This window comes from Aulostomus chinensis, chromosome 2 (genome assembly GCF_037954235.1).
Source record: "Aulostomus chinensis isolate RoL2024-O1b breed Wild chromosome 2, RoL_Achi_v1.0, whole genome shotgun sequence".
In the NCBI taxonomy this organism is placed as follows: Eukaryota; Metazoa; Chordata; class Actinopteri; order Syngnathiformes; family Aulostomidae; genus Aulostomus; species Aulostomus chinensis.
In genome coordinates, this window is record NC_141321.1 from 8,202,110 (window position 1) to 8,212,158 (window position 10,049).

General features: G+C 45.2%; 1 protein-coding gene across 1 annotated transcript; it reads left to right on the forward strand.

Moving 5' to 3' along the window:
* Positions 1-439: 439 nt before the first annotated feature.
* Positions 440-10,002, forward strand: slc24a5 (solute carrier family 24 member 5). Its single transcript, XM_086225692.1, has 9 exons — positions 440-942; positions 1,234-1,413; positions 2,874-2,957; positions 3,222-3,325; positions 3,451-3,551; positions 6,879-7,162; positions 7,258-7,464; positions 8,253-8,354; positions 9,095-10,002. The coding sequence occupies exons 1-9, from the start codon at positions 783-785 to the stop codon at positions 9,415-9,417; spliced, it is 1,545 nt and encodes a 514-aa protein (XP_086081818.1). The 5' UTR covers positions 440-782; the 3' UTR covers positions 9,418-10,002.
* The last annotated feature ends 47 nt before the right edge of the window (positions 10,003-10,049 follow it).

Below are 10,049 nucleotides of genomic sequence, written 5' to 3' on the forward strand. Positions count from 1 at the left end.
GGGCGCCATTTGCCCATTTTTAACCCCCATGACACAGACATCCATCAATGACGCCGTCATAAGAGCAGCGTGTGGTGTAGTTGGCTGGAGGTGCCGGACGGCGCCAGACTGCCAGGTGGAGCTCAGGGCAGCAGCTTAGACCTGAATGCTTCAGTGCTAGGAAACCCGTTCAGAATCCGGGTATGTTGGTGCAGGATGCTGTCCTCAGACGCGCGTGCGGAGCTGACAGCTGACAGCAACAACGTTCAGACAGTAAACGATGAAGCAGCTTACCGGTAGTTGCGAGGGTCCTTGTCTGCAGGTACGAGGAGACGTCCCCATTTAACAGTCCTCAGTCCTCTGAACAGAACGAGGTGCGCTCAGCACCGGCCGGTGTGTGTGTGTGTGTGTGTGTGTGTGGGGGGGGGGGGGGGGGACATGTCCAAACATGTCTGAGACCCCAGTGCTAACTCACCCTGGTGTTGGTTGGGAGTTTTAGAGGCCTGCGCTCTTGCACCAAAACTGAATTGTGAGAGTTGTTTCACCAGAGGAGAACTCGCCATTTCAGCGCCTGTGGAAGTGCTGGGACCGTGTAAGGTGCTGGGTCCTGGCGCGCCTCAGGCCGGAGTCTGCTCCAGCCGACTGGAATGACTCGCAACTCGTGACACCCCCCCATTCCTGGTAGCGCCAGACCTTAAAGGATGCTGTCTCCCCCTGCCCTCTCTCTTAGCAGCCTGTGCTGGTGGAGCGTAACTAGCCCACACTGTAGCCTATGAGTCCTTGGAAGAACTACTTGAACCCAAATGGCCACCATTAAGAGTCCAGCAGCACAGAGAAAGAAGAGGAAAGACTTTATCCCTTACTTTCTGGGCTTTGTGTTGTTCTTATACTGCACCGCACATCTTGTGTCAGTCACAGCAAATGCAGCTCAGGAGGAAAGCCGCAGGGTGCGTCGGGCTCTTGGTAAGAACTCAGGTCAACTTTTGTTTTAAAAAAGTGGCAATTCTTCTTCTGAAAACCACCACGTTCCTGCAGAGATTAGTTGTTGTTTTGTTTTGTTTTGTTTTTTCCCCCAAAGCGCCATTGTGATGTTGTGCTTTGTTCGGTGTGTTAATCAGTTGCGGTTGAACTGCTGTGACAGAGTTTGCTCCACTGATGTTCAGGTCTCATTGGCATGAAATCCTAGTAACTGCCGTGACGCCTTCCATCAGCGGAGCGCGGACGCTCCTGATGTTGGTGCTGCTGTCGTTTCAGAGAACGAGAGCGAGTGCGTCTCGCCTCAGTCCTCCGAGTTTCCCGAGGGCTTCTTCACGGTACAGGAGAGGAAGGATGGAGGACTCGTCATTTATTTTATGCTGATTTTTTACATGCTCCTGGCTGTCGCGATAGTCTGCGATGATTACTTCCTGCCGTCCTTAGAGGTCATCAGTGAACGTGAGTGCCACCACTGTCAGTGCGTCTAACCGACTGAAATGCAAAAATACTGGGGAGATTCACACCATCGAGTCGTGGCAGAGGCGAGAGAGAACTCTAGCTTTTGAAATTAAGAATATCAAACTAAAGTTTTAGTGCTTTGGGGAAATAAACGGTAAACATCTCCAATATTCCACATCATCTGCAGGCAGAACACGGATCCCAAGCGCTTCCGGTCATTTCCTCTTCTTGCATAAAATTCACAACATGAAAACACTTTTTAAAACTTATATTTGTCTCATTGCTTTTGTTTAAATATTTTATTAGTTCCTCTGTGTTATTTCCTTCATTTGTATTACACTCGTCTAGTTTAAGTTAATTTAACTGTTGGATGAATTGCTTATTTCTGATGTTAGATTATCTCCTACTACTGCTACCTAGTAGTAGCAGTAGTAGTAGTTGTCTGTAGTATCTGAAAGAGTTTAACAACCAAGTACAGTACAAAATACATTAGATTTTGATTTTTATAATTAAAGACATCAAATATTATCAGTGATTTAGTGAAGTGCTTTGCATAAAATGACATGAACCGTTTCATGGAGTTCTACGTTGAAGGAGTAACTCCTGTTTTGGTCTTCGTGCAGGAGAACAACTGACAGATTTAGGGAGGAAACGTCATTCCTTTTTCTTTGCTCGGATCAGATTAATTGCAGAAAAGGTCTCTTTACACAGTTCTGTAGAGCAGTGGAGTCCCGGCAAGTTTACAATGTCATTCAGTCCATTTTCAATGTGATTTGTTGTTGTTTTTTTGGTTTTCTTTGTGTGTCCAAGAACACAGTCCTTACAGTTATGGTTCCGCTCACGATAACACATTCGTTTCTGCAGGCAACTTCTCGTTGCTGTGTTTCATCATCGTAGGCACAGAGGAACATTATTTGAAATGATTCATTTTCTTAAACGGTCTTTAAACTGAGTATTTTCTTCACGACAGCAGCTGGCAAGCAGTGAACCAACTGCTTTGAAAAAAAGTAAGATTGAATGTTTTGAACTAAGTTCTCCAAAGCCTCCCTTAGGGTGCACATACCCCCCTCCCCCCTTATTTTAGTGAATTAAATCAATATTTTACAGCTAGGACTCTAATGAATACTCAAATATAGTTTGCTTCATGTTATATTTAACTGAACAGGGCACATTTTCGATGAAATATTAATGAAGGAAATCTTTACCAGAGTGTGGAGGAAGTGGGTTTTTTTTATCTTGCTTTCTTCTCGATCCTAACCTGGGTTATCAGGCCCTGCTGCCTTTAGGGAACTGCTCACCTCTCCCAGGAGCATTGAAGGTGAACCTGTGTCTCTTCTTCTTCTATGGCTGCATGTATTGTCACACTCATGCTGGTGTGTGTGTGTGTGTGTGTGTGTGTGTGTGTGTGTGTGTGTGTGTGTGTGTGTGTGTGTGTGTGTGTGTGTGTGTGTCCCTCTCAGGTCTGGGACTCTCTCAGGATGTAGCAGGAGCAACATTCATGGCAGCAGGGAGTTCTGCCCCAGAACTAGTCACAGCCTTCCTGGGTAATAATCAGAACAGTCATAATAATAATAATAATAATAATAATGATAATAATAATAATAACTTCCATGAATGTCGACATGGGCAGCAGCAGCGTCATTATCACCACCAACAGAGTGAGCTGACCATACAGAAACAGAGGGGGACTTTACTCCTCTGCTTCCTCATCACTGCTCCACATTCATCCATTTCCTCCATAGAGCTTAGATGTGTGTGTGTGTGTGTGTGTGTGTGTGTGTGTGTGTGTGTGTGTGTGTGTGTGTTAGGTGTGTTTGTGACAAAGGGGGATATTGGGGTCAGCACTATCGTGGGTTCGGCGGTCTACAACCTCCTAGGGATCTGTGCTGCATGTGGACTCTTGGCCTCTTCGGTACATTCAGAAACACACACACACACACAAACAAAAACAACATGTACAGCAGGTTTACTGGGTCACAGAGGAAGAACCGGCATGTTTTACAAGCTGTAAACTTTCTTTTTTTGTTCCTCCATCAGGCCGGGCGTCTCACCTGTTGGCCGCTGTTCCGGGACTGCCTGGCATACGGCATCAGTGTGGCCGCTGTAATTGGGATCATATCTGATAACAGAGTGTTCTGGTGAGTGTGTGTGTGTGTGTGTGTGTGTGTGTGTGTGTGTGTGTGTGTGTGTGTGTGTGTGTGTGTGTCAGTATGAACCACGTAACCGTGGTCCATCGCTGCCATTTATTGTGTCTTGTGACCTTAAGAACAAAGTCTCCCAAAAATATATAAAAAACAACTATGTAGGACATTGCTGTGATTCACTGACAATACAATGCAATAAATGTCCCTCAGTCTGTGACATACACATCATAAACACTTTATTATAGTTATTATTGTTATATTACTGTCAGTTATGTGGATGTTATGAACTGAGCAAGAATACTGTTGTGAGATAATCTAGGCTGCACAATATTTTCCAGTGTGGTTTGTATAAACAGGTAGTGGTTATTTTTTTAATATGTAGTTGTCAGTCCCAGTCTTTGCTCATCAAACAAACAGCAAGTCCATCACAGGACCAACACATAGAGACAGACAACCATTCACACTCACAGTCACACCTACGGTCAATTTAGAGTATCAATCAGCCTCGTCCTCTCTTGATGTCTTTGGACTGTGGGAGGAAGCTGGAGTACCAGAGAGAACCCACACAGGAACAGGAAGAACATGGAGACTCACACAGAAAGATCCCGTGCAGGAGCTGGGACTGGAACCTGGAACCTTCTTGCTGTGAGGCTAATTGCCAAAGTCACTTTTGACAATATATTTTTTTTTTTTGCCTAAATCAAGTCCCCGTGATATTTTGTCTCCAGTTTTTGTTTTTTTTCTGAAAAATTTGAAAAAAAATGACTCAGGCGATTATTTTAAGAAGGCGACAATCAATGATTTTTGGGCTTTTGCAAATATTTGGGAAATAATATGTGAATCCCTAAAGATAAGATCTAGAGAACTGTGTCAGATGTGATGAGATGTTTACTTTAAAGCGCTATCACCAACTTTTTTTTCTTCTTTTTTTTTAAACGTTCACCTATTTTGTAATGTATGAAGGATGTAGCGAAATACAATAAACGTCACCAAAAGGTCAGCTTCGGTCATAGCACGTCAGAAACCTACTGCAGCTGATCTGATTCCGCTCCACATACAAAACAAATACATCTACAGTTGTTCACGTCCCCCTAGAAGACAATGTGACAAAAGATAAATTCATACTTTGTAAAAATTGATACGTTGATGTAGTTACTTCATTATTTTGATCCTTTAATTGCAGTTAAATCCCAGCTAACGCTAACAGCAGCGACTCAGACTCAAATGTGTACCAGCAACAGGCTCCGTGGCTGTGCTTTAGACCCATGAACCTATCAATGTGGATCAACAGTGAGTGTTCCATCTCTTACAGTGAGAGGGATTCTAATCACAGTAAGGCTTTTAACCGGTTAAATCAAGGATGTACAGTATATAACTTTCAGTTCTCGATCCACTGGAAATGTGTCAGGAATTAAGCAGTCAGGTGTGGCTGACAGGTTTGTAGCCGCCTCTCGAATGGGAGAAGGAAATTAAAGCTGCAAGCAGCGTTGTTAGGGCCTGAGCCCCCACGCGGCCTACGGCCGCGTCCTTGACACCGGCCCGAATCCAACGGTGTAATCGGCAAATCCCTAGGCCTTGTAGTTTAGAAGATACGAGCCTCAGTGCGCTGCACAGTGTGAGTGCAGAGCTGAGAGCCGGCCCTTTAAGAGCCCCTCCCTTCTCTGCTCGCTCTCTGCCATCTCTGTCAGAGTGGAGAGCAGAGGAGGATTTGGCAGTTTTACTGACAAACACAGTCATAACTCTGCATATGTTGGTCAAAAGTGTAATGTAAAGACATCAGTTCGTAGAGTTTTTTCTCAGGAATTCAATGGTGTGTTTTCTGAAGGTGTGAGTGTTTTAATTTAGAAGCGACAAGTGTTTGTATGAGAGTATGTACATGAGGGCAGAGAAGTGCCAATTGTGGTTTCCATGACTACAGTAAACAAATCTCTGCCATCTCTGTCAGAGCTGAGAGCAGAGCTGAGAGCAGAGCTGCCAGCTGGCCCATTAAGAACCCCTCCCCCGCTGCACTTTCTTTGATCTGTGCTAGAGTGGAGAGAGTGGAGGATTAAGAGAAATGTAGTGTGTAAAAGCTGAATAACTCGGCCTACGTTGGTGGAAAGTAACACAAAATACCATATTTTTGTAGGGATTTTTGTCAGGAATACAGTGATATGTTTTTAAAAGCTGTGCGATGTATGGTATAGACGTGAGAAGCATTTGTTCGAGAGTATGTATCATGAGAGGACACGGCCTCCCCATTGACTTCCATTGTAAGCGTGAAACGTGTCTCCCCCACTTTGAGGGCTTATAAAATCCAAACCGAGCGCGTAGTATATTAGCCTTTAAAGATTTTTGAAGAGCACAGTTGGGAGAGTAATGTGTGAAAGTTTGGAAGCCCTGGCATTTACGGTTTAGGAGGAGATAGATTTTGTTCGGGGAGTAAAAAAAGTCCTGATTTTGACAGTTTTGTCCAATTTGTGGACATTCTGTTGGAGATAGGTGAGGGGTCAGAGTGTAAGAATTGTTCGGCTTGATGAGACGAGTCCAACGGTGTTGGTCCCATGTCTGTGGGAGTTTTGTGTGAGGAGTTATAGCGCGCGAAATTAAAAAAAATTATCTTTTTTTTGTGTGGCTCCCTAGGTGGCGCTATAGACTTTTGTGGCGTTTTTGTTTTTGATTAGTGAATGTTGAGACATACCGAACGATTGTGCCGAAATTCAGCGAATTTCATGCATGTTCAGGGGGTCAAATTAGATTATGCGCGTTATGCGCATTATGCGCATTATGCGCATATAGCGCGCACTCATTGAGAGCAAGAACAGTATAATACCAGGTTTTGAATGGGTGTGTATGTGAAAACTGGCTCCGGGCCGTCTGGCCCAGTTGCCTCATGGGTGTTGGGGGGGCCTGGGACACTGTTTAGTGTGTGTTTTTAGTGTTTTTAGTGCTGCTAATGTGTTGCTCTGCCGAGCAAACATAATAGGGTCTTCGCCAGAAGTACCTTCTGGCTCAGGCCCTAATTATATGAAGTGTCATAACAGTGCAAACAAACACAACAAACAAAACTTGATGTGTGGTTTGAGTGGAGATTTTCAGAGCAGAGAATCGCAGTTTGATTTGAATCATGGAGGCTGTATTCATCTGATTTAGTAGAACAGTAGAATTCCTGTCTTTCCATCTTCACTGTCAAATAAGAGGCGTCATCAGTATATTCTGAACCCCCATATGTTAAATTAAAAACAAAGCATCTTGTCAGAAACCCTCACAGTTTCCACCTGCATGTGCTGATATGTTAGATATTAATTGTAATATTTCTACCCTGTGTATCCTCTTTCTCAGGTATGACGCTGCCTGTCTGCTGCTGGTCTACGGCGTTTACATCGTGGTTTTGTGCTTTGACCTTCGCATCAGCGATTTTGTCCTGAGGAAGTTTAGTCCTTGCTGCACCTGCCTGGACCGAGGGCCTGGGGAGAAGCCTGAGACGCAGCCTCTGATGGGCTGGAACGACGACACAAGTTTGCGCGTCCACAGTCGCTCCAGGACAGACAGTGGGATCTTTCAGGACGACTCAGGATACTCTCACCTCTCACTCAGCTTGCACGGTCTCAATGAGATTCCCGAAGGTTAGAGGAGAGCCGCCGCACTCGGTTATTGACCTTCTTTAACCCCTGCTGATGTAACAGTGTCTTCCTATCCCATTTGTCTGCCTGTACCCCAGAGCACAAGAGTGTGTTCGCTGTGCCGGAGAGTGACTTGAAAAGGATCCTCTGGGTTTTGTCTCTACCTATCATCGTTCTGCTGTTTCTGACCATCCCTGATTGTAGAAGAAGGTTCTGGAAGCAGTGGTTCGTGGTAACCTTCCTCATGTCAGCAGTGTGGATCTCGAGCTTCACATACATCCTGGTGTGGATGGTCACCGTTGTCGGTAAGATGAGCTGCTGGCGCCCGTAGGTGCATAGCAGCCTGTCACTCACAGATCACTGTGTTTGAATCTTGTGAGAAACATTTTTCATTTGCAGAGTCGAATCACATGTTGGTCTGCTGGCTAATTCCTGAGATGCCATTGTCCCGGAAAGTTAAGGGGGGGTTATTGTAGCTCCAGTGGGCCATGTGCTTACCCAGCCACAGCAGGATTACTGCTTCACCCCTAAGGAAACAGTCATGTGAAAAATGGGGGAATATACAGAAGTACCCACAGGCAGGAGTCCAAGTACAGCTTTCTCTCTCTCTCGCTCTCTCTCTCACACACACACACACACACACACACACACACACACACACACACACATCTACAACTGAAGAATGAAGTAAGACCCAAGATCAGGCTAAAAGGGCAGCTTCATCATGTGACAGTGGTGGGTCTAGTGAAGTATAATGAGATTATTATCCTGTTGTAGTCTCATGAAAGAGGAGGCATGGGACCGAGCAGGTATAAATCAAACATAGCATATGTGATAGAGGGAGTCCATGGACGTGAGCCTGTGTGTCCGTGTGTGTATTCATTATTAACTCTATCATACGGTATCGTTCACTCTTGTGAGTCGGTCTACCGAGGACAGGGTCCACTGGAAAGGATCGCATGTGTGTGTTAATATTTGGGTCACAGTCTGTGACTTGGTGAATGTGGTTAAATGACCTCAGTATTACACTAATCCTGGCCATGACCCTGCCTCCAGTCCCCCTTCGACCAACCGCTGCTTCACGTTTACACAGGCGAGACGCTGGGCATCCCTGACACAGTGATGGGACTCACACTGCTGGCTGCTGGAACCAGTATACCTGACACCGTAGCCAGTGTGATGGTGGCCAGAGAAGGTAACGCCTGTTGAAACAGTCTGTATTGTTACACCTGTTATGTGCTGACCTGATGGTAAAGACAGTAGGAAGGTGCTCATGGGAGTTGCAGGAATAAAAGCCTCTGAGTGTTTTCATGTGTCGCTATTCACTTATGTTGTATTAAACACCAGGGTCAGGTGAGCTTGGCTAAAAGGTGCCTATCAATGGAGTCAAGTAACCACTGGTAACACTTAGTAACTAACGTGTCTAGCAGTCATTTACTAATGCTGTACATGTTAACTTATGGGTAACAGTACAGGTGGATGGAGGAACTGTGTGTGTGTGTGTGTGTGTGTGTGTGTGTGGGGGGGGGGGGGTTATGTGTTCATTGACATACATAGCTTAGCATTAACTACTATTAATCATGTTCCCTGATTGTGAGGGTTTATCGCTGGTAACTGTGCCGGTCGGTTGGCCACTGCCACATCCTGGCCACACTTGGCAGGTGGTAGTGTGAAGCCCTGCATGGGTCATTTGATGTCCATTTGACACCTGGCCAAAGATAAACGACCAGTGATTTTACCTGTAAGTATTAGCGTGTTACACGAGGGGGGAAAAATACAACCTGCCAGTGAAGCCAGCCAGAATTACACAAAGTTCCTTTACACGAGACCATTTATCTTAGCGAGGTGCTACTCTGTAAATGATTTAACAAATGTACATGGCGGGATTTGGGTTTCTGCTGTAAATCCGGACTAATCGTTTTCTGCGCTCTTCAGGGAAAGCTGACATGGCCATGTCCAACATTGTGGGTTCTAATGTATTCGACATGCTGTGTCTTGGCCTGCCCTGGTTCATCAAGACTGCATTTGTGGACACCAACAACCCCGTAGAGGTCAACAGCACAGGACTGGTCTTCATTTCCTCCACACTCCTCTTGTCTATTGTCTTCCTTTTTGTCGCTGTTCATGTAAACGGGTGGAAATTGGACTGGAAGTTGGGGATTGTGTGCCTCTTCTGCTACATCCTCTTTGCCTCGCTGTCTATCCTGTATGAGCTGGGGATTATTGGGAATAATCCCATAAGACTGTGCAGTGACTGAGAGCTGACCCTCCTGGGACCCAAGCCATATATGCTGTGATTCCAACAGACCTCCAGAAAAATGTTAAACCTGCACATTTCCGGACCAGGAAGCACGGTCCCACATCCCTGTGAAGATACTGTACATTTAAGACGTGCTGGTCACATCTAAAGAAGAGGATTATATTTTATCGTTTCACAAAAGGTGCATTCATGTGAAAGATCTCATTGATTCTCTGGTGTGTGCCTGTCAAGCCCAAGACCAGGACAGATAGCCACAACACCTCCAGTCAGGTCTGACGTCTTATTTAAGTCTTAAAAAACAGAAAATGCATTGTCACCCCTCTGACCAGGACGGGGAAATAAAGGTGTCGACTGACCTCCTGACGCCTCTTTATGAGCTGATTGGTATTTGGGTACAAAAAAAATCACTGATAAGGTTTTACAGTTTTTAACACCCACAAGGAAGATAGAGCCATAAATAGTGACTGACACAAAACTTTCCACTGGTTTCCTTTCAGCTCAAAGTAAACACAGATTTGTGTCTTTATGGAATTACACCACTTCTGCCAGGCCACTACGTGGCAGTATTAAGCAATAATGTGTCATAGAAGCCTGGTTCTTTCTGCACACCACTCAAGACTTTGATCTACA